We start from the raw sequence: 24,261 nt of genomic DNA, 5'->3' as shown, positions 1-24,261 counted from the left end.
TTTGTACTATTGACAAGACATGTGTTGAAGCAAGGAGGAGCTATTTCTCACTTGAGTGTGGCTCAAGGTTGAAGCCTTGGTATAGAGCTTTTGGGTAGTCCTCCAGAGATGGCATCGCACTTGCCACTTTGCACTTCAGATTCTAGAGGAGTTCCAATTTTCGACTCTTGACCACCTGGCACTCTTGACCACTTGGCATTTTTGACTAGTCCGCATCCCCAATGAGTCCACATTTCCAACTAGTCTACCTTCTGGACTAGTATACACTCTCAAGAAGTTTGCACTTGTTTTTTGGTTTTCCCTCCACTCCTCAACATCTACCATGGCATAACTCCACTCTTTTTGGTTAATGTTCTTAGATTCATGAATTCATCAAGATGAAAACATGCGGTGGTTGATGTGTGGCCGATGATTCAAGAGCACATAGGACCAATGGGTGTACAAGGACGTGAAGGCCAATAGATGCTAAAGGGGAGTGACCTTAGCCAATAACACGCCCATGGATCAAGGGTTATACCGGTGCCAAGCTATTGTTCACATTCTTTACCTTTATCTATTTGGGACATTGTACCTAAACATTATATTTGGCTCATTGATGCAGTGTAACTCACTATAAATTTTCATGCACTTGGGGTTTGCACTATAAAATGGATAAGGCATTTGACCTCTATTAAGGGATACCATTGTGAGATTCAAATCCTCCATGCATGCCATGTGTATGAGGCAATGTGAGAATCCCTAATAATTAGGGGTGTGGAATTAGGGTTTTGTGGCTATAAAATGTAAGGTATGGAAAACCCTAAGAATACACATGAATCATCTTTTGTTTTGAGTCTCTTCATGTACTCTCTCTTGCACTTGAGCCCCTCTTTTTGTATTTCCATGTTTGGGCATGGGGAAGGGTAAACCTTCCCTCACCCCTAAATAGAAATGTAGGGACCTTGAGTTGAGGATTTAATGAAGAGGTCATGGATGGGAGAAGAAGCAACAAATGAGATAAGTTTTGTTCATGGTCATAGTCAACAACTTTTCAAACCATTCAACCCATACTACAAGCAAAAGTGTGGTGACTAAGTTTGTGCCTAAGTTGGTTATGTAGCGAGAGTAGGTGAGTGTGTGATTGGGAGATGGGTCTAACACTAGGAAAGTTGAAACTTCCTAAGTATATCTAACATTTGAGGACCCAATCAATGCAAGGGGTTGGTGTAGTGCAATGAGTTCTAGAGTGGCAAGTATATCAAGCAAGCTTGAGATTTCCTGCCCTAAATCTACCTAAATTTGTAAAATGGGGGAAGCCCCCCCCAGGGGGTTAGAGCAAGCCAATGAGGGAACTATGCATCTTTAGTTTGAGTACTTCTAAGCTAACTTGAAATGGAAACCATTTGGAAGGATTTCATTCTTTCATGCAATGTTAGTCAAAACTCACAATCACATTGATCTTGGAGTTTGTGGAAAAATGAATGAGAGCAACATGTAAAGACACTCTTACTCATGTTCACAAAAAAAATCTAGCTAATATATAGGCATAAATGTTATTTTAGAATGAGCTAAGCCATGGAGCTATGGTGAACTCCAACATTGATGTTAAAGAACAACGATAGTAATCTATCTTTGTATAGAGTCTTCTATTTACAAAGCAAGAGAAGAAACAATCTTAGATAGTTACAAGTGGTGATAAACAATTGATTTGGATAACCAATAAAGGATTTAGAAAAATCATTCAATAATGCCAATTAGTTTGGAGGTTGGAACAAGTTATGCTCTTCAAATTCTTGGCATTGAGATTCTAAATTGTTGGGAAATTAACCCTCCCATACTTTTCTAGATCATATGAAAGTCCATGCAACCTTGGGTAGGGTCATCGTGATGGATCCACCCTCTCTTCAATTGAAGTCCTACCTTATACATGTATGGCCATTGGTATTAAGGATGTTATGTTGTTGTGCTAGTTTCTGTTTGCATGCTTCCTTTGGCTTCAATGTATATTTATCTTTCATGCCATCCTATCTTTGTAAGAAGGGGTAAAAGCTCTTTTATCAACTAATCTAACCATCTTGTAGTAGTGGGTATACATGTTTTTGATGAGGCAATTGATAGTAGATCTTGAGAGCACCCTTTGAAGTCTTGGTGGAATCATAAAGTCAATGATACGAATTCGAGGATTTAGCTTGTGAAGCTGCAAACTTGTCAATAAGTAGTTCCAGTCCTTTTTTCTTCTTTTGTTCTAGGTGAATTTACATGGAATCTCAAGAACATGCTTGATGGCCAACTAAAAATCTTGATTTGGTTGACTTTCTCAATGTCTGATTAGGGAAGTGATAATGGTGCTTTTGATGAGGGAGGTTTTTTTCAAGTTGATATTTTAGGCTACTCAAGGGCTTGTATTGTTGGTGGCTCTTTTCCAATGAGAGTCATTGGTGGCTTATCCTCTTGAGTATAATCATAAATAAATTGTGACGAGGCCATTCTTGTGGTACTTTTGCTACTTTCAAGGTTTGCTTAACAAGGTCAGTCGTGTAGAGGAGACCAAAAGTATCAATCCCATCCTCTAATCTCCTAATTGTTGTGGCCTACCTCTTTGTGCATTTGAACTAGATCTTCCTTCAAAGGGTCATAATATAAACTTAAAGATCCATGCCAAAGTTGTAGTTGAGAGGTACCCATATCGTGTAGATGAGACCAAAAGTACTAGTCCCATCCTCTAATCTCCTAATTGTTGTGACCTACCTCTTTGTGCATTTGAACTAGATCTTCCTTCAAAGGGTCATAATATAGACTTAAAGCTCCATGCCAAAGTTGTAGTTGAGAGCTACCTATATCATGTAGATGAGACCAAAAGTATCAGTCCCATCCTCTAATCTCCTAATGGTTGTGACCTACCTCTTTGTGCATTTGAACTAGGTCTTGCTTCAAAGGGTCATAATACAAAATTAGAAGCTCCATGCCAAAGTTGTAGTTGAGAGCTACCTATATGGTGGATAACTTGGTCTCTAGGCTCTCAACGTCTTTCATCTTTCACTAGTTTTGTGACAATTTTTATAACTTTAAATAATCTCTATAGGATTTTTTCTATCTCATCATTCTCTATCTCTATAGGCTTAGCAATCTAGGAATTTTTTATGATAACTAAAAGTCCTTTTGAACTCTAATTCTACTTTTTCTTATGATTGTTATTTTTATGAGTCATGTATGTAGTAGAGTAGTCTTTTATTGATCTTGTGGAAGTAATACATAAACTGTTGCTACTCGCTTGTTAAGGGTGCTTTTGTTTTTATAGAGCTGTGTTGGGGATCCTTATCTATTGTGTTCCTTCCATTAGCCCCTTGGTTGCTTCCTTCTTTCTTACTTGGTGATGTATGTGTCTTTGTCTTCACCTGGAAGCCTTTGAGTTTCTTAGCCTTCCTTAACTGCCTTCTTCTTATCTGATTGAAGCTCTTGGAAGAGGTTTTCATCAATATATGCACTTTCATGTGTTCTACTTAGCTTGTATATGTGGAATTTAGTCTCAACTTCAAGTTTAGATTATTGGTTTATTAGATCTTGGCCAACTCTATTATGAGTTCCTTTGATGTTCTCATCCCTACCTTCTTTATTCTTTTGGACAACTTCTTTACACTTGTTGCTTGATCTTTAAGGAGGGTAAGGACTATAGGTGACAAGTTATAGGTAAGAGATGTCACTACTTTGGGTTCTTTTTCTTTACTTGAGCTATTTTTGTTGCTCTTCAGCAAGTTCTAGCTTTTCTTCAACAATTTCATGCGTGGTTTCCTTCTTTCTCATTTTTTCTTCATAACATAGCCTAACTATTCTCCTATAGGCCTCTCTATTGAACATTATACATCTTGCCATTTTCTCAACATTTCTAGGGCTTCTTAAATCTTTGCCTTAGTTTGGTGGTCAACTCTTTCTTGCTTCTCTATAGATTTTCTAGACTCATGATCTCATTCATTGTACCAATGTTACTTAATTACATTTGCATCCCTTATCATCTGCTGAGCCTCATTGACTCATTCAAAGTCACTTGGTAGATATCCTCTATAGTGGACCCCTCATTCTGGTATCATTTATTTATTTATTCTCCTCATGTTGTGCCTTCTAGGTATCTGTCTCATCATGCTATGTGTTTGAAACAATGTATGGGGATCACTGGGATATCCCTAATAATCATGGTAAGTTCTATGCCGAAGTTGATCATGGTCACTTTTATTTTCGCACCTTTTTTCCTTTAGGGAGATGAGCCGTGTAGATTCTTATGGTAGCTCTTTGCATCATCCTTGATTCTAGAGATTAGTGTTTAATGGAATTTTGCATGCAAGATCTAGAACTCCAAGGGATATTGGTGTTGTAGATTGAATCATATTCAAAGGTTTTGATGGTGCTTTGTTTTTTGTATTGGTCATTACTCAACTTCCAATATGTTCAAGTGAATCTCTAAGAATCTATAACATCCTGAAGAATACGACATATGCATTAGCTTTCTTTTCTAACCCCTAAATCTTCTCTTTACTAGGGTGAATAAGGTTAGTTTTATAGGAGCATGCAAGTCTAGCATTATTAGTTGAAGATTTCAATAGATTTAGACTAAGGTTTAGATAGATTTTGGCTACTCCTCCATTACTATGGGATGGCTACTAAAGATATGTTCTTGTTCTTCCAAAGTCATTAGTATTGTAGCTAGGACTTCATCATTATCCTCTTCTTGCATTCCTATTGTTGGATTTAGGTTTGAAAGAATGCAAATGCATAGCTTAAATAAGAAGAAGCTTCAGAGTTCACAACACAAACAATATTGAGAAGTATCAATGTTGAATATCTACATGGCCAAGATGATAATATAAGGTTTACTTTCAAAGAACTTGCATGGATTATTTTTGTATCAGTGCCATAGGTTATGCAAACGAACCTTGTCTCCTAAAAGGCTTAATTAAGGAAGCTATTTTTAAATGTCATGCATAAATGTGATAGGACCTAATTAGGTAACTAAAGAACACCCATTGAGTGAAGCGGGTGGATGGAACCCCGACGGATCCGTCCTACAGCAGGGTGGCCCTAGAGAATTGGGAGGCTTCTCACAGGTTGTGGCATTTTCAAATACTATTCTAACATATTTGGTAAATCTTCTTCCTAATCTCATGTCATGTAGTAGAGTGAGCATGCATATATTCAAGGATGGGGGAAGAATTCTAGTGAGGAAAGAAAGTGCCCTAGTAGTCTTAATTGTCTTCACACACATCATTACCAAAATATGATAACAAATCAATAAGACCAAAGATTTATTAAAGGCTTTGACCTTATCAGATTGTGAAAAGAGCTGCAAGAGGGTTCTCTTGTGTTGGCATATATTCCAAGCCGATGTTTCTTGCAAAGAGTCTCTCCTTAATATAATCATACTACAGCTCAAAGATCGCAATGTAGATATGGAGCGTTGGGTTGCATGCAAGTGCCAATGGCTCTAACTACCAAAATAAAGGTGATAGTGGAAAATATATATTGAACACCCAAATCATCCAAAAGGTGTTTGAGCCAAAGACACCAACTATAGCTATGAAACACATCCTATACTCAATGTCACACCTAGAAGCATCCATATTGGGTTACTTCTTCCTGACAATACACATGAATTGTCAAGCATGAAGGAAAGACCAAATTTGGATGTATGTGTCTCATAATAAATAGCCTAGCGAGAATTCAGAAAAGCATATAGGTCTAGCAGTAATGGTCCCCCTTTAAGATAAGACAATACAAGGTGTTGAGTAATTCTCAAATAACGAAAGATACTCTACAATAATTACCAATAATTAGTGCCTAGGCCATGCATAAACATGCTCATCTACAAGACCACAAACTAAATGTTAGGCCTCGTAACACATCCCTAAATCAAGCATCCAACACCATTTTGTAGAGAAACACATCAAAGCTATCTCTAGCAGCATGAAGACTAAACTTTAAACATGTCTCCATAGGAGTAGTAATAGGCTTGCAATCCTCAAGGCCAAATCTCTAGAACAATGTTTGAGCATACTTGCTTTGGCACAAGCCAATGCATCTACTATGGTTTTACATTAATTGTGCAAATAATGATGAAATAGGCCCAAATCTCACATGCCAATAGTTGAATTCAAATTAGCCTTAATATCAACAATATGTGTTTCATTAGAACCAACCAATAGCATGTCATCAACGTGAAACCACAATCAATAGAGGTAGATCACCCTCAATTGATAATTATGCACCCTCAAGGTGCTCTCAATTGATAATTATGCATTCTCATACCAAGTGTGAGGTGCTTGCTTTATACCATACCACACCATGAGATTGAAATATAGATGATTTGTTGTGAAAATCATATTTTCTACCTTGCTCTTTCTAAACAAAACCATGAGATTGAAATATACACGATTCATTGTGAAAATCACCATTAAAAATTGTAATTCTAATGTCCAACTAATGTACATTTCAACCATTGTGAGGTGGTAATGCACAAATGTTACAAATAGTTGTCACAAAAAGTCAAAGAAAATTTCTCATCAAAGTTATGGCCTTGTCATGCAAATCTTTATAATATCACACAGGTACTAGGACGTAAGTTAGTCAACCAAAAATTCAAAATTCAATAAGTGTTGCTTTTTGCCATGTCAAGACTCTTGTGGAGTGATAGATCACAATGCTTTGGTGGGATACATGTTTACTACATAAGCTACACGTATAATATCAAGTAAAACACCATGAGGTAAGGCTTGACTTGTGATCTCATATATCATGCCATCTCCAAACCACCAAAATTAGATTCTTAGCTAATGATATGCTAGACATAAGAGAAATTCAAATTATGGATACTAGATCTATATTTTCTCTTAGGCAAACCATTTTGTTGTGGTTTACATGACACCATACATTGGTGATTTATCCCATATTTAGCCAAAAATGCATTTAGATCTCAAACATATACTCCCCCCTTGATCAAAACCAAGGGTGCCCACTTTCGATCATGACAAATTTTCTACCATATATAAAAATTGTTTGGAGCATAACAATAATTTAGACACAGCTTTTAAAGAATACACCCATGCATGCTTGGAGTAATTGTCAATAAATGTCACAAAATATAGGTAATTTCCATAATATGGTGTTTCCATCGAACCATGAACACCAATGATTGAATACAAGTTGTAATTTACAAATAGCTCTCTTTGAACCATCTTTTGGAAAGAAAGTGTGTTGCATTTCACCCAATATTCATCCCTCACCAATGTATTAAGAGTTGTCTCAAGAGTAAGCGATGAAGATACTAAGGAAATTTCTATAGATGTAGCAAACTAGCAATACTCAGATGATGCCAAAGTTTACATTTGAAACAATCCATAAATCTACAATTATACATACCATATCTTCCATACAACCATCTCCCATAATTATTGAGTGTATAACCCATGATATAGTGAGCCCAATGATATAATTATATCATCACATGAAAGATTATGAACAATATATTTGTAATCCACAAATGCACAATCATGTCAATCTTGGCAATTCTACGAACTCTTAACATGTCCTTTCATCTAAAAGTGTGAATATATTACCACTAACAATAATCAACAACATTTTAACATGTCCTATTACAAGATAAGAGGACTTATTTACACATATGATAGTATTGTCCTTAGGGTAGACTCAAGAGAAGTGAACTAGCTATCTTGTGAAGTATTATGCTTAGTCATGTTCTTGTCAAAATACCATGCATCTTAATCCACAATAGACATACAAGAATCATGTAGAAAAGGGCCATAAATAAATTGCATACTAAATGCCTACACTTTATCTTACACAACATTTGCAAATCCTAAATTAGAAGAACCATACTAGTCTATTTTTCCTTAGTATGTTTGATAGCTAGTCTAGGGTAATCCTTAATGGCATGATCTCTTGTCTTATAATGTTACTCTCATTTTTCTTCTCATCCTTAACATTCTTCTTTTTCGGAACAATATTTGCGAATTTCTACCTACTAATAAAACATGTAGCTTTTCCTTTACCTTTTTGAGTACCCATAAAAATTTGATCTATAACATGCATAATGGACTATTATTTTCAGAGTAATCTTTGTACAACAGGAAAAAAATGACTTCTCAAATGACAAAGCACTAGGGTTGCCTTTCATAATCTGGCAAAATCCCACTTGGAGCAATTAACTGCTCTTTCAGATATTTAATCATTGTTAAAGGGCTACCCATAGAGTCACTCTGATCCATTGGTTCATTATTTAATTGCTTAAGTAAGAAAGCAATATGGACCTTATTTCTTCCTTGATATAGATGTGCAAGTGTATGGATACCAAGCCTCTCTACCCATATCTTACATGAATGAATGTGTGGGATCTTAGTAAATTTCATAGATAATGCAATCAAGACATGACCCTCTAGATCTCTGCCATCCTAGAACATCTACTCAGCAATGAGTGGTGGTGCTCTAGGATTGACTCAACATAGTTTTGTCCTCTAACATCCTCAAGAACACATGTTTTTACTATGCTTATGGCTTCTAGAGCCAAAATAGCATGTAAAAAATTCCCATTGACAATGTTGTAGAATCCTTTTTCAATTCATACATAACACATATATAAGCCTAGTAGTATATAGTTTGTTCCATCCAACTTGTTCTCAATAGCCAATGTATAAGCAAAAGTTTCCTTCATAGAGGAAAATCTACCCAAAACCAACATGTGCTATATAATACATCACAAAGTAAACTGTAAAAGTCCTTACTCATAAGAATGATGTAACATACCCGCCTTGATTATGTGATAGATAACATTTTAGTAGTTGCCCAGAGTTTACCTTCCAGCCGTTGCCATCCGTACTCTAACCAGAATGATCGGCATCTAGTTACCCCGCAGGGAAAGCGTCTTGCCATTACCCATAGAGGACAGACCATGAAGGTTCCTAATTGACCTAACAGTCACCTATCAACAACTAGCTCACATCTAGAGGTGTCCCTTGAGAGGCTTCTTGTCCGGAAGGAGAAACTACCATTACCCTTGGTTCATGCAGTACAATGCTTTTTTCAAGTAGCAAACTAAGGATTTATGAAATCCCTCGCAGTGCTCTACGTAGAATCACCATACCTTTTCTCGAAGATAATTTACAGTTCGGGTTCTGAGACCAAATCCTAGGTAAGTCATCGATTCGGTCCTTCTTAGAGTTTCTTCCTAGCGTTTATTTTTAGGGAAACCTCTCGGCTAACCGAGACCACCCTGCTATAGGACTGGATTCGTCGGGAATCCATCCACCCACTTCCCTCTATGGAAGTTCTTAGTTATCTAATTGCCTACCACATTATGTGAAACATATAAAAACAGCTTCATTAATTTAAAAATCCTTTTATGCACAATTGTTCGTTTGCATAATTTACTCACTGACATACAATCATAATAAAACAAATTCATTGATTCTGTTTCATAATGTGTGTTCTCCCACCCATACAGGATAAAAATTACAATGTCATGTGATGCCTCATCCAGCGCATCTGCATGTCACCAAGATCAAATCCACCTATAGCTAGCGTTTTTAGATGTCCTAGGTAGAACTTGGGCCATACAACAAGGGACCAAGTAGTTCCTAGATGCGTAAAGAATTTACTAGCCAAAGCCCCCCTTGGCACCCTAACCACCTCCTACTTAATGCGATCCCTGTTGGGAGACCTCTCGCCATCAGAGTTGGTCCATGCTTCCGCGACAAAAAAAACATCCCCTCTTTGTATGGGGATTCAACACCTATCCTTGGGGGGGTAATGGGGCTCCTCAATTTTTATATGTTCCAATACTTAATTCAATTAGGATCTAATCTAAAAAATCACAAATAAGATTGATGTCTTCAAGTAGTTATGACTTCAATCAATCGTGCAACTTTCACACTTGAATTTCATATAATGAACTCTTCCCCTTGGAATTTAACTAAGGGTATCTAGATTTTGGGGTCTTCAACTTTCCGATTTAAGGTTTATTCTTGTAACCAAGTTTCTTGACCTTAAGTCAATTTTCTTTAACTTAAGAGTTATTTTCGTTTTTTAAAATCTTCTATCAAAGCTTCTAGATTAAAACTATATCTTTGGCTAGTTTCTTCAAGGTTTCATTCTTAGTAAATTCGTCTTGAATTCACTTGTCCTCTTTTCTATGGGGTTAACAATAAAATTCCTCATGATTTCTCTTGGGTTCTAGAATTTTGTAGTTTTCCTAACAGTTTCTAGCCTATAAGATGTTCTAATAATTAACCAAGTGAATACTCTAAGATTGTAGTATTTCTTAAGAGACTTATCTTATTTCTATTAAATTTTGGATAGAAATTTTTAGAATCACATGTGGCATCGAAATTGGTAAAGGGTAGTTATCCGCGCCCATGATTATGTTAGTGACTTCCATGCTCGCAACTCCAATTGTTGCTTCCACATTAGTAGGTCATTTGGGGTTACCCCTTTTGAATTCTTTTTCTTTGGGGCCATGATGGAAATATGATTCGTAGAAGAAGAAGGACATGGTAGTAATACTGGCTAGCAAAGGTGCAAGACTCACAATGATGATGATAATGGTTATTGCGGGATTCGATGACATAGGCCTCACGGATGGTTCTTCTTGCTTCATGAAGAGCAATACTTCTCTCTCTCTCACCTTAGCAAGCAAGGGTAAGAACAAGAGTAGCTCTTTCTCTAGTATAGAGCAAGAGCGAGAGAATTGGTATGATCTCTCTCTCTCTAGGCGACGGAATAGGGACGAGAGTAGAGGTATAACTTCTAACCGGATTGATAGAATACGATAAAATTCTTTAGTGTCTCCTCTCCTCGAATTAGAGTAGAAGAGGATGAGAGACCTTCAGTGTAATCCCTCCTTGGGTTGAATGGAATGATGTCTCCTCATCTTGCGGAATAGAGTCTCCTTCTTCTCGATCGGCATCTCGTCCTCGTCAAGATTGCTCTTGTCTTTACCCCCTGGTCATCCCCAAGCCCTCAAGTTATAGTTTTGCAAGGGGGGGGGGGGGTAAAAGAGAGGACACTTTTTAGCATTTTTTGATGACATCATCGATGTGACAAAGAGAGAACGCTTTCTTTTAGCGCTTCTAATGACATCATTGATAACCTCAGAGAGGAAGATCCATTTTTGTAGCATGAAGATAAAAATTTACCCTGATATCTTGGCCTTGGCATACTTGGCAACAACGGGCTACGAAGGCTTCATTGGCACCGTTGGCTGCGCGTGAGAAGCTCCCACTAGCTTGTAGGAAAATCTTCCCGAGAGGTCACCCATCCCGGCAATGTCATCACCCAAGTACACTTAATTGCCAAGTGATCCATTAGGCTAGTTCTTTTTGTTGTTCTATACTACAAACATTGTTTTAATAAGCTAGTCTTGGGAGGGTCTCCCAAGTCTTTCGTCCATGAATTGACATATAATACCTCATTAATAATTATAATTATCTTCATAATGAGAGTCAATTTCATAACTAGAGCTAGTTTTTTTTTAAATGTGCAACATAAATCAAATTTCTTTGGAATGTTTATGCACATTAAAATAAACTAAGTAATGGGAACATTACACATGAATCTTATCAATTTCACGAAAAAATGCAATATAGCCTACATAGTACTATGTGAAGTCCTATAGCCTATCCCACAATATTTGTTGACCTACGGATGCTCTTCAAATCTCATCTCAATCAAACAAGATGAAGTAGAGGGTGTTGAAAACTCTCTCTAAGAGGTGAAAACCCACTCTAATACCAAATGTTGGATTTAGGGTCGCAAGAATACACACATATAACTTGAAGAACATAAAGCTTGAGAGCTCATAACATAAATTGTATAAAGAAGTATCACAAAGAATATTTATAAGAAATAATTTATCCTAGAGAGAATGGGCATATATAAGGAAAAACAAAAAAGACCTAATGAGAAAAAACATTTTCCCACCAAGAGGTCCTAAGTTTCACAAATATTACTGTCAAAATATGGTAGTACATATGTTTGGTAATTTAGAAAATGGGCACTTGAAAATACCCTTTTGTAAAAGCTACATGATATTGTTGATCCAATAGATGATAATGTCATTTATGGATATTGCATCTTGGCTAATGTGAAGAAAGTCAACATTTAAAAGATCATCCATATTTCATATTGTTGTGATTTGCTCAATTGCAATCCTTGGGCTATGTAACACTGTTTTTCTCTGTGCATGATCCTAGAGAAATCAAATTCAAGCAACGAGATGTATCTATTGCATATGGCTTATTCACTAGATAAGCAAAGTTGGATACTCTACACCCAATGTAAATGGGGTTGCATGCAAATAATCCTAAGACTTTTTGTATTGTTTTCAATCCTTTCCCATTTTCAATCATTCCCTTTCTGTATATATAAAAATTATAACTCAAAGAGGGGTCCCAATGTCCTCTGTATGCAACCCCTTGCTCAACAAATAAAAATATGTGTTATTATCAAATCCTTTTTAATAGTCTCATAAGCATATATTCATTTCTCAATCCATTCAAATATCACAAGCAACATCCAAATAGATGTAGCATTAATTGTATAGAGCAAAACAAGTTTTCTAAAATATCATATATATCCAAGGAAGCATTGAATTTTCTTTAAGTTGGTGTGAGGTGGAAGATTAATAATAGCCTTAATGTGAAAACACTATTACGATTCTAGTCCTCGACACAACATGCCATAGAATACAACCATCTTCAATCCAAGACTAGCATTTGAGGGGATTCAAAGAGAGTCTTTACTATGGCCATATTTGAAAGACTTGCCAGAATTTGTCAAGGCATTTGTCCTAGCTAGATTCTACACTTGAATGTATCCTAAGATTTTTCTATAAGCCTCCTTGCTTACCACGCATTCAAGTATATGCTTTTTGTATGGGAGCGGGTGGTTATCTTCCCTTTGTAGAGGCATTTACTTTTCTATATTTGACACATGGTTGGAATTGCCATTCTTCTTTGAGTAGTTCTACATGTGGGTGATACATGTTTGAGTTCTCAATTTCATATATACACCCTACTTTGAGAAGCCTACCTAGTTCTTCCATAATTACAATTGCAAACCTTAGGTTCACTACAGTATGACCTTTGTTTTACTAGTTTGATGCCATGTACCATTAGTATTGTATGAGTATGGTATGCATTTTCAAATTTGACTATGCCAACACAAAAGCATCATTCAACTCTTATTCCTCCCATCTTGATTGACCAATCCAACACTCGAAAAAATTTAAATTTAGAACCATTAACTAAAATAAGATAAAATACACATTCTCAACAGTCAATTGATACTTCTCAATTCACAATGCTCAATTCTAGTTACATAAGTTTGGTATTAGCAAAACAATGTGCCTTTTAGCTCCTTCACAAAAGATATTCTCACCTAAGGCTCCTAGCGTCTTGTTAGGTGTTAAGTCAGGGATATGCTTGGTTAGAATAGGCTTCTATAAGTTTTTCTTTACAGCTACTTCTCAAGTTCCTACTACCCTTGCCTTAAAGATCTGGAAAATAGCATATTTTTCCAATTAGCATTTGAACATTAGTGGAGGCTTGTGTAGATTTCATTCTTAAGTCCCTCTTCTTGAATCTAATCATCTTGGCACTTTGAGTTAGATACCTTTGTCCTTAATAAGGCATTATAGAGAACTCTTCTTTCATAAGAGGGTGAGATATAGATATTTGAAAATTTCCTCAACCTAATGGTTTTGATAGGGGTGTGATGCTTGATATTCCTAAGCACACTACTCTAACATTGTCCATTAGTCTTGTAACTCCAAAGCACATTGAGATCCAGTATCACTTCATTCGGGAGAAGCTTCTGGATGGGACCATTGATGTGGCGTACTGCAACAATACGGCAGGATGCCACGTGGCACTGGTACAATCGGCCAGATTTACTGCAGTCGACTGCATTTAATGCAGCCGATATCCCCCTTGATCCCATCATTAAAATTTTCAGTTAATTTTAGTTTATGCTTTGGGTCAACATATCCCCAATTTTAGTGCTCTCTAGCTTCTCAACTTTAGGTACTAATGTAGAACTCTCTAGGCTAGACACTAACTTTGCCTAAAGGTATGTTGCCACACTTTCCTTTTTTAAGGTGATTCTTTTGGTTTGCCTCTTTTTCTACTTTCTAGCTTATTTTGTTTCGAATTTGTTACATCCATCATCAAGGTTCCATATTTACCCGACCTTGTTGTCGTTACTTTCATCTCACTTTACACATCTCACTCCTACGTGCGCAAGCTATCTATGATGACAATGAAATCTCTTCTTTTGGTTGAATCATGCCTCCTCCCTAGCCCTTTCCTAACACGATCAACTAAATTTGTATGTCATCCATTAGGAATTTGTTTTCCTCTTCATCTAACTACTGTAAGGATTTATGTACATTTCTTCCCAATGCTTCCACCATGTAGGGGTAAAACATCACTCAATGAGTGACAAATTATCTAGTTAAGCAACCTTAGGATTGTTGTGGGGTTGATCTCTACCTTGGACATTGGAAATGTTTGATCGTTCTATGCATGTAAGCATTGTTGGCAATACAATTTGGTTATGAAAATGTCATTGGAGATCATTGCCATAACAGATCCAATTGTTGTAGATTCTGATCCTAGACTTGAGACATTCTTACAACAAGGTAACAGGACCATGGTGGAAGTATTGAACATTGGTCATATAGGTCTTAGGCTTTAAGCTCTCCTTGATCTTCATCATTCCTTAATATAGATCCACTAATCTTTCACCTTAACTTTACATGTTTCAAGTGTCATGATACCAAAAGTTTGAGCTTTGTCTTCCTTTCTATATTTTAGAAACTCAGGTATTCTTATGGCTTTCTCATCTATACTAAAGTTTTTACCAAGGCTCCATACAACTCATTCTTGATGCAATAAATGATTACCAATGATGCAACCTTCCTTCTTGCTCTTTTTGCAACTAGGATTCTCTTATAAAAGCCTCATATGTTAGTGGCACAAGCTCCAATTGTCTCATTTTCCTTTTCACTTATATTCAAGAGATTTTTGCATAACTCTCACCTTAGAGAATCATTTTATGAACTGGTCTACGGACCATGTTAGCCTTGCCTACATCTAGGCATGTGAACGGAATTTGTCCTTTCCCACATAGCCATAGCTCAAAAGATAATACTTTTTGCGCACACCTCTCAAAGATGTTGGCCTCACAATACAACACAAAGCTACAAGGTCATCACCCAACCTAATTTTTGAGTTGCATGGCCATTATAGCAAATGCGTTCCTTAGTCCCTAAACCTAGTCCTAGGCCACTTAGAAATTGGTTTGCAAGCAATATATTATATTGACTAACTATTGAGTTACTCAAATTTTTTAGGTCTCGTATATTAATTTATGAGTCTCGTACAACTCAAGCAATGCCTATAATCTTCCCAATGACTTCCATCTCGTTATTGACCTTACTTTTGATTGCTTGTTATTGTAAGGTTCACTGTAATGTACCTATAATAAGACTCTCTATTGCTTGCAAACTCCGTATTGGTTGTTACTTAACTTTTCTTTCACCAATCTATCTTAAAAGAGCTACTAACTCCTTAAGCTAAAAGTTTATCAATAATTTCTTTTACTAAAACATAATTTGATTTTTTTAGCTCTCACTTGATAAACCTTTCATATTCTCACTACAAGGTTTATTTCTACCTTTTTTATTCTTGCTATAACATTGATTTCTCTTCAATATTCTTCCTCTAAATAATTTATAAATAATTACATCACCTTGAATTAAAGATGAATAGCAAGGATCTTTGATCTTACGATGTAAGTCACTTCTCTTTTAATAGTTTGCACCTTAGAATTAATGATTATTTTCAAATTTCACCCAAGTAGCTTAAGTTGTAAAGCAAGTGCAATGCTCAAATTTCATTTAGTAAGCAACTCACTGACATTATATATGAAGTAAAGGCATCAATCAATCTTCTCATGTTTACATAGGAAATCTATTAGTTAACACTTCAACTTCATTTACAACAGGTATTCATGTTCTTTTATCTAAATGAAATTAAGACATTGAGATTCACTTATCCTACATTCTCTAAATAACATTGCCACGAAAAAGTGAACTCACAATTTTGTTGCGAAAGATCTCTTATTTTATAAGAAAAACAATACCCAATTACATGAAAATTATACATTATAATTATCAAGGACCAATGCTTTATTAAATTAAGCATAAATACAAACTCATATTTTCATAAGCTTAAAGTAATAATGGTACCTATTAACACTTTAAAGTTTATTAAAGAGCAACATTAAGATGGCAAGTTCATTATGCATCTATGGATTAATTATGCCATAAAGAATCACCCACAAACATAGCTTGGATCATATAAAAGTAAGATTATGGCTCTTATATCTCAAGAACGCATGAATGTCAAGAAAAGTGCAAGCAAGAACCTAACAAAATGCATACAACAATTATTAGAGCAATCACCCTTTGATTTGAAGTATGAATTGAATGTTTATTTATTGTTATTTGTAGTCAAGGTCTGAATTCTCAATTTGATAATGAATTGAACATGTGAATATTAAGATGCAGCACTCGAGCAATGCATGAATAAGACTCAATCCTGCGATAGGAATCTAAAACAATTCGAAAGTAAATTTGCATGTATTACACATTGTTTACACTATACAACATTGTAAAACCAACTTTACACCTCTAATCTCACTTTTGCAAGTCAATTGGACTGAACTTTTATATGTATTATGCAACCTTTTGTAAAAGCCAATGCTTAAAATAATAAAAACAATGAGAACCATAACCTTCGATAGATTTCATGAAACATATAGCCACCACTCTTATAACCTATATTAAGTATTCAAATGAGGGGTGTTTACAATTAATACACACTATATTACAATCAACTTCTCTTGCTTTTTCTATTTTTCTTAAGCACTAAAAAGCATAAGATGAAATCTGATGTAGTCCATCTCTAGTTGACTCATTTTTCTCTACTCGTAATGTTCCATCAAATCAATTGCTTTCAATTTGACCTTTAACCTAACTGTACATGTGTTTTGAAATAGCTATGCCTTCTCAAAGTAAAGAAATCGATCACTCTTCTCATAGTCAAGGAAGTAATCATGGCTTGCTATTCCTACACACAAGTAAAAATACAAGTAGCTAGAAAGTAGAACCCATCTTTGTCTTGATAATGAAACTCAAATTTTGGCATCTACCCAACCTTAACGACTGATACGACTAAAGAGAACAATTGTTCTTTACCCAATGCTTTGAACCAACTAGTGTAACTCCAACTTTCATTTGAGCCATGAAAGCACACAAAAATCGCTCAAAGAGCAAAGATATAATAGACTTGTCCTTTCCTTATTTTATTATAGTCAAGCATCCGAGAGAGAGTAAGGAACGGCTTCCCAAGCTCATCAATAACCGTAGCCTCTTTGATAGCACTAGCATCACCATCACCACCACAAGCAAACAACAATAATAATAACATAACCAAGAAGGGAAGGAAGCTTCTTCAAGGCTCTCTCTCTCTCTCTCTCTCTCTCTCTCTCTAGCATCACCATCACCACCACAAGCAAACAACAACAATAATAACATATCCAAGAAGGGAAGGAAGCTTCTTCAAGGCTCTCTCTCTCTCTCTCTCTCTCTCTCTCTCTCTCTCTCTCTCTCTCTCAATTTCCACCACTAGGGCGAGTGTTATATTTAATTTATTAAACCCTAACAAATAATCCCAATTAACCTCCATTAAGATCCTCTTGAACTCAACCTATAAAATCTGATTTGCACATTATTCCAACAAAAAAAAAGTTGGCGGTACATGTACTGCCGCACCATAGTAATGATTGTTGATGGTTGATTTTCCACCCTCACGTGTCGAAATGGACCGACACAGAGAACTAGTAAAGAGTTCTAGTTTGTGTGTGTGTGTGTGTGTGAGAGAGAGAGAGAGAGAGAGAGAGAGAGAGAGAGAGAGATTCGTCTCTGTTCTAGTTTTTGTCTCTGTGTGTGCGCGCGCATGCGTCTGTGTGTGTGAGACTCTGCAACAGAAGCTGATATAGGAAAGATAAAGGGACACTGTAGTGATGTGCGATAAAGTAAGACATTCTTTAGGGCATGTCAAATGTCAATCTTGGATGAATTTTATACATGGCTCTGATACAATGTCACTGTGATCACAATATTTGATATTTGCCCAGAAACGACCATGAGCTACAACAGAGGAACACAATTTTCTCCCTCTTACTGGGCTCCATGATCAAAATGGGTTTTAGAGGCTACAGAAGTATAGGGAGCTCCTTGGCTTGATCAACACTGCTTGAATTCTTACCAGTCTTAAAGCACTCTCATGAAAGTTTGAAGCGAAAATCACCAATTTTGCCTATTTGTCGTCTGTGGCAGTCTCTGACTTGTTTGCACCTGTAGTTGATTGAGCCCTACTACTAGCACCAGCAGCAGCTTCATCTGCTCCACCTATTTAAATAGAGTAAGTACATCTGAATGTTGCAAAGACAGACTCTATCATCAAAACAATAAACATGAAATATTTAACCTTGTGACTCCCCCTCATTGGGTGTGGCCCGCCCTCGTAATCCTAAAGTTTTCTGGAAGTGGAATAAAAAGGACAAGATTCAGTTGTACACCTGCAATCAATTATGTTTTCAACCAAATAATGGAAATAACAGATATCATACCTTCAGATTTCTAAGGTTCCGTCTGCCAGGTGAAGTGGGTGGAATCCCACTTCTCCTAATTGCACCTCTTTCTATCGCCCTCTCTGACAGATGTATTGTTCTACTCTTACCAGACTGACGAGTATTGGCCTGAGGGCGCAAGCTTCCACCTTGATCTGGTTCAACTTTGGGCTGTGATGGAGAACCTTCTGAGCCACTGGTTTCTTTTGGTTTCTCAGAAGATTCCCCACTTGGAGGAATCTTCTCATCACTCTGAGGTTCTTCAGACTGCTGCAGCTCCACCTCTAGATTCAAAAGGGAGGAGCTTTTAACTTTCACATCCTCATCTGGAATGTCTGCAGAATTCTGCTGAGACATGCTACCCATATTACTGTTCTCTGGCTCCTCAGATTCAATCTCTCCATCTTCAACATCTATCCTCTCACCAAGAAGTCCTTCATTTGCCATACCAGGATCTGTATCTTTCAACACAGGGTCTCCCATAGTTTCAACCACCTCTATCGGTTCTACATCCACTGATAAACCAGATGGAAGACCTGTTTCCACTTGACTTGAAGTTAGCAAATCACCTGAAGCTACAAAACGCTCAGTAGTGTCATTCAGGTCAATAAGTAAGTTGTCGGCTCCTTCGGACTCCAATGAGACGCTCTCTTGAGTTACTGAATGTACCTCTCCTGCAGTAGTCACATGTAGAGAGAGAGGTTGTGAAACACTAGCAGCAGGCTCACCAGAGCTCACAACCTTCTCTAGATCCTCAGGGCCTTGAATGTCTTCTTGCATGACATCAAGAACACCCACCGCTTGCTCCTCATCCCCCGAAGGTGGTTTATCAGCAGCTAAAGCCTCTTGGGCTGCCACGCCCTTCTCATCAGGACTGTCCATAGTCAAATTCTCTCTCTTTAGAATATCAGGCCTTGAGAAACGTGGACGCCGTGCCATTATCTGCTCTGCTTGATTTACATCCAGGTTTCTCTCAATCGCATCATCAGGCTGTTGATTGTCACCCTTGCCCAGAGTCTGTAGATCCTGTACAGCAGCAACTTGCTCTAGATCCATATCTATTACCTTAGCAGGCTCCATTGCCATCACATAGCTTTCAATGGTAGATGGATCAGTCTCTGGAGCGGAGTACTTCAAATCAAGCCCTTTTGCTCTCTTATAAGGCTGTTGTATCGTTTCAATTTTACTGTTCTGTTCCCTGACAGCATCTATGAAATCATTAGCCATCGTTGATGGCCGTTTGCGCACAGTACCGATCATGTCATCTGCCACAAGGCCACTTGGAGTTGAAGACACAGTAACTGCAGAAGATGTCTCACTTGCCATCACTTTTGTGTCATCTTGCACTTCAACATCAGCCTCAGCCAGTTCCACTGCAGCATCATTACTTATTTCACTTGCTTCAGGGTGTTGTGATGCATCTAGCTTTGGCCGAACAATTTTTCGGCTGACCTTCCGCGGCTGGAAATGTCAACAAAAGGTTTAAAAAAGTTCATGTTTGAAGCTATGAGCTCGTCTCTGTATTCTGCAGTCATCACTGTATCCCCCCCTTGAATACATTAGTCTACCTACTACCCCATGCAATTCCCAGAAACTATTTTTGGTGGCGGACTTTTCAATGAAATAATCATAAAATAACAAGAGGTACAGGAATTGCACCTCATTGCTCTTCTCACGCTTCAGAAGACTCAGTTCTTCCAAAAGTTTTTGCTTCTCCTGTGGATGCATTGCATGAATAGCAAAAGTGATGGCCAAATTCATGTGCAAATGAATACATCAGTTCGTGGCTTAAAAATTTAGTGTGTTTGAGTTGAGCTTACCGCCTCCTGTTTGTGTGCAAGGTCGATATACAGTTTTTGATCTTTGTTTCTCCTAGTTTTCTCTTTGCGCAGCTCTTCCCTTTCCTTCTTCAGATCCTCTCTCTCCCTTTCAAGCGTTCTCTCCAATGTCTAACAAAAAAACCAATCATCAACCACTAAAAACCTCCTCCATACATTAAACAAAGAAACCTTGCAGGAGAATATATGCAGATCAACTCACTTGTATTCTGCTATCTTTTTCTTTGATCAGATTTTCCATTTCCTTTTGTGCCTGTTCATGCTGCATTACCATCTCTTGACGAATCTGAGCCTCTGATCGAAATGTATCTCCTAAAGGTCTCTTGCCTTGAAATAAAATCACACAAACATGAGCATGCCAACTCACCACTTCCATATATTTGGACACATTTCTTAGGCTGACCAATACATTGTATACTTTCTCTTTCGAATATGAACAGCTTATCTCATGAAGATTTTCAATATTGAATAATGCATTCTCTGCATTCACACAATCAGGTTGCAGGATGCATCACAATAAGGATAAACTATATGCTGTTACTCTCCAATGCATCTCTAGAGGAGAAATCCAAACTCGCATACAAATTGACAACTAGAAGAGCTTAATATTTCTTTCCTCCTAGATTCCGTCCAACTTTCCTCAAGTGACTCATCCCAAGACTAGTCGTGCCACTTGATCGAAACCATTTTTCAATATCTTCAAATGTCTAGCAAAGCGTCCACATTTCATTAGAGAATATCTCGACTTTTAAGAGCCACCCTCTATGGACAACAAGCAGCAATCAAATTAGAACTCCAATTCATGCTTGTGACTTTGCAAGGAGTGCTCCTTTAAAAAGAACCTTCTTTCACAAGTCACAACTGGCATCCAGAAGCACGAGTCACCTGCAGTTGTTTTTAGCTCTTCTAGCTGCTTGGCAAGAGCCTCCTTCTCTCGCATAATATCATCTCTTTCTTTGGTAAGGCTCTCCACCTTGCGCTGCATTCCAACAGCTTGATTAAATATACAAACACAAAAAGCTGATGGTGACAGAATGCATTCATAAAAAACCCTTTTTAACAGGTTGATTCAGATCATATATAAAGGTAATCCACATAGGGAATGATGATGCCAATGCAATACCTTCATAAAGAGACTATGCTTTTTGAGCTTGATTAAATATACAAACACAAAAAGCTGATGGTGACAGAATGCATTCATAAAAAACCCTTTTTAACAGGTTGATTCAGATCATATATAAAGGTACTCCACATAGGGAATGATGATGCCAATGCAATACCTTCATAAAGAGACTATGCTTTTTGAGCTTGATTAAATATACAAACACAAAAAGCTGATGGTGACAGAATGCATTCATAAAAAACCCTTTTTAACAGGTTGATTCAGATCATATATAAAGGTAATCCACATAGGGAATGATGATGCCAATGCAATACCTTCATAAAGAGACTATGCTTTTTGAGCTTCTCAATTTCAGACTTTAAAGCTCCCTACATATCACCATAGAGCCAATTAGGGAATGTGTAACTTCAGAATCTTGTGCAGTCACAGTGATTTTGTGTGACCTGTCAATCTCTAACAAGGATTTCTACCTCAGCATCTTGCATTCGCTTCTCAAGTTCACCAAATTTTTCTTCTTTTACAATATTGTCTTGCTCCAGTTTTGTAATAACTTCTCGCAACCTTTGGGGTTCCTCTCTTGCTGATTCTAATTCTGCCTGTTGTAACTTATACATCTCCTGCAAAGACCAATACCACACTTCTGTCAGGCAATCCTCATGACAGCTCACCTTTCTGTCCATCTAAATGAAACCATAGTGCCTGACCTGGATTGAAGCTAGCTCTGCCTGTGCCTTTTGAAAATCCTCTATATCAAGAGACTTGTATTTTTCAAGCAGCTGTTCAACAGAGCAAACATTCTTTTTTGAGTATACATTAACAGATTTTAAAACTTAGAAACCTTGTAGCATAAGAAAAGGCTCACATCAATACCTGAGATACTCTGTTCTGCCACCTTGCTAGCTCCGCTTTCTGCATGTCACTGTCCTTTGCTGCTGCCTCTAGTTCAACCTCTCGCTCTCTCAAAGACTTTCTGAGCACCTCCACTTCTAATTGTTCCTGCTGTGCTCGCTCCCGCAAATTCTGTTGAAAAATATGGGACATGTAGAATGTGATAATACTGAAATGTAGTTACCCAAATGCACATACAATAAGAGAGCTCATCATCATTAACACATAGTGAGTGTACCACATGCAATGCTAGTGTAATGTTACTAGAAGTTGAAAACTAATGAGCACTTTTAAAGAAGTAACTTCTATTCACCCTACCTCGTCACAACTACAGAACTGCAGAATGCAATGCTTTTAAATTGTACAGAATTGAAGACAAGCAGCCTTGTACTACAATACATACTCTTACAAGTACAATATCCGTACTAAATTATTTGATGATAAAAGTTAGATTTGATACAGTGCTATGTAAGAATTCCAGGGCAAGGTTGTATACCACCAAAAGGAAAGTCTCAAATAACGAGGCAGTTATAAGTTCCCTTAGCTCTTCAAAACAGAGGTTTACTACAGCATGGGCACAGAAAAGAACCTACTTGTCATTAAGATATTTCATACGACCATAGAAGACACTCCAGTACCTACCTGGCATTCCTGAAAGTTCCTCTTGTTCTCCATTCTTAGCTGAGCATTACTTTCACGCAGTAAATTCATCTCCCTCACCTGCAAATAGGTTCATCTGTCTACCTTTAACATCCATTGGATAATTCTTTTATGACAATGCTCTAAAGCTCATCCAAATATTCCCTGTTGCTCAATACATACTTGAGCCTGCAAGGATTTGAACTCTTCCTCAGAAAATAATGTTGTTTGTGCATTCTGATGCTCACGACGCAAATTGGCTTGAGCCTCCTCTGCTGCATGCAGGGCACTCTCAAGCTGTAGCAATCATGCAAATAAGTTTAAACAAAGAAAGGGTTTAGATCCCTAATTACAACATAGCAGGCATCACATGTAGTCCAGAATATCAAGCCGTTTGGACAAACGTGCCTTTCCAACAAACATCTTAGACATGACACATTAAAGCACCCAATCCTTCTCACATTCCTAACTAACAGCAGTTATGCCACAGAAGCATAACCTGTATACAACTACAAACCTTAAAGCTCTCTATTAAGTTTCATCAGTGTTTCCTGTCTAATCCATAAATTGCAGGGTATACACAAACAACAGTTGTGTGATGCCTTTTGGCATGCACTAATACAAGCCCCATACTTTAGAACCTGAAAACTGGATAGAAAACTTCCAAAATGGATGTTCTCATTAGACAAGAAAATTTCCCTTCCAGCCTTGTTGAATTCTTTCAGGCCACTAAATATAACACTTCCATGAATGCTGTTAGTAGCTAGGCATGCTACAGCATCTATGGCACATTCAGGAGCTTGAAACAGAAAGCAGATGAATTAGGGGTAGAAAGTGTGGCAGATTAACAGTTCAACTTGGCTAGCACCAGGAAAAGGTAGAGCACCCCAAACTCAATACAAAAGAACAGCTGACTACACAGTTAATTTTCAACCTTCGCTTTACAGCACTACAAGCACCCAATAAGGTCATATACCTGTGACTACTCGTTAGTAGAGCTCTATCTAACACACATTTTCTAGATATCTATTAATTACGAAC

At 37.3% G+C, this 24,261-nt stretch overlaps 1 protein-coding gene across 4 annotated transcripts in view; it reads right to left on the bottom strand.

The window, feature by feature from the left end:
• Window positions 1-17,953: 17,953 nt before the first annotated feature.
• The window catches only part of NUA (nuclear pore anchor), a 101,228-nt gene continuing 94,920 nt past the window's right edge, over window positions 17,954-24,261 (bottom strand). For 3 of the 4 annotated variants that reach the window (XM_087669327.1, XM_087669328.1, XM_087669331.1), the window contains 13 exons: window positions 23,404-23,517; window positions 23,224-23,301; window positions 22,564-22,713; window positions 22,398-22,469; window positions 22,164-22,310; window positions 22,008-22,061; window positions 21,456-21,549; window positions 20,773-20,897; window positions 20,553-20,681; window positions 20,392-20,448; window positions 18,733-20,193; window positions 18,591-18,642; window positions 17,954-18,511 (listed from right to left, as the gene is read on the bottom strand). In XM_087669327.1, coding sequence (XP_087525453.1) covers window positions 18,420-18,511; window positions 18,591-18,642; window positions 18,733-20,193; window positions 20,392-20,448; window positions 20,553-20,681; window positions 20,773-20,897; window positions 21,456-21,549; window positions 22,008-22,061; window positions 22,164-22,310; window positions 22,398-22,469; window positions 22,564-22,713; window positions 23,224-23,301; window positions 23,404-23,517 — 2,625 coding nt within the window. In that variant the 3' untranslated portion in view covers window positions 17,954-18,419. The remainder of the gene's footprint in view (window positions 18,512-18,590; window positions 18,643-18,732; window positions 20,194-20,391; window positions 20,449-20,552; window positions 20,682-20,772; window positions 20,898-21,455; window positions 21,550-22,007; window positions 22,062-22,163; window positions 22,311-22,397; window positions 22,470-22,563; window positions 22,714-23,223; window positions 23,302-23,403; window positions 23,518-24,261) is intronic. The other variant, XM_087669329.1, reaches the window with a different exon arrangement.

This window comes from Lygodium microphyllum, chromosome 27, assembly GCF_053477565.2.
Source record: "Lygodium microphyllum isolate KBCC chromosome 27, Lygodium_microphyllum_v1.1.10, whole genome shotgun sequence".
In the NCBI taxonomy this organism is placed as follows: Eukaryota; Viridiplantae; Streptophyta; class Polypodiopsida; order Schizaeales; family Lygodiaceae; genus Lygodium; species Lygodium microphyllum.
The sequence above is the reverse complement of the archived record's forward strand: the minus strand, read 5'-3'. Positions and strand labels throughout refer to the sequence as shown.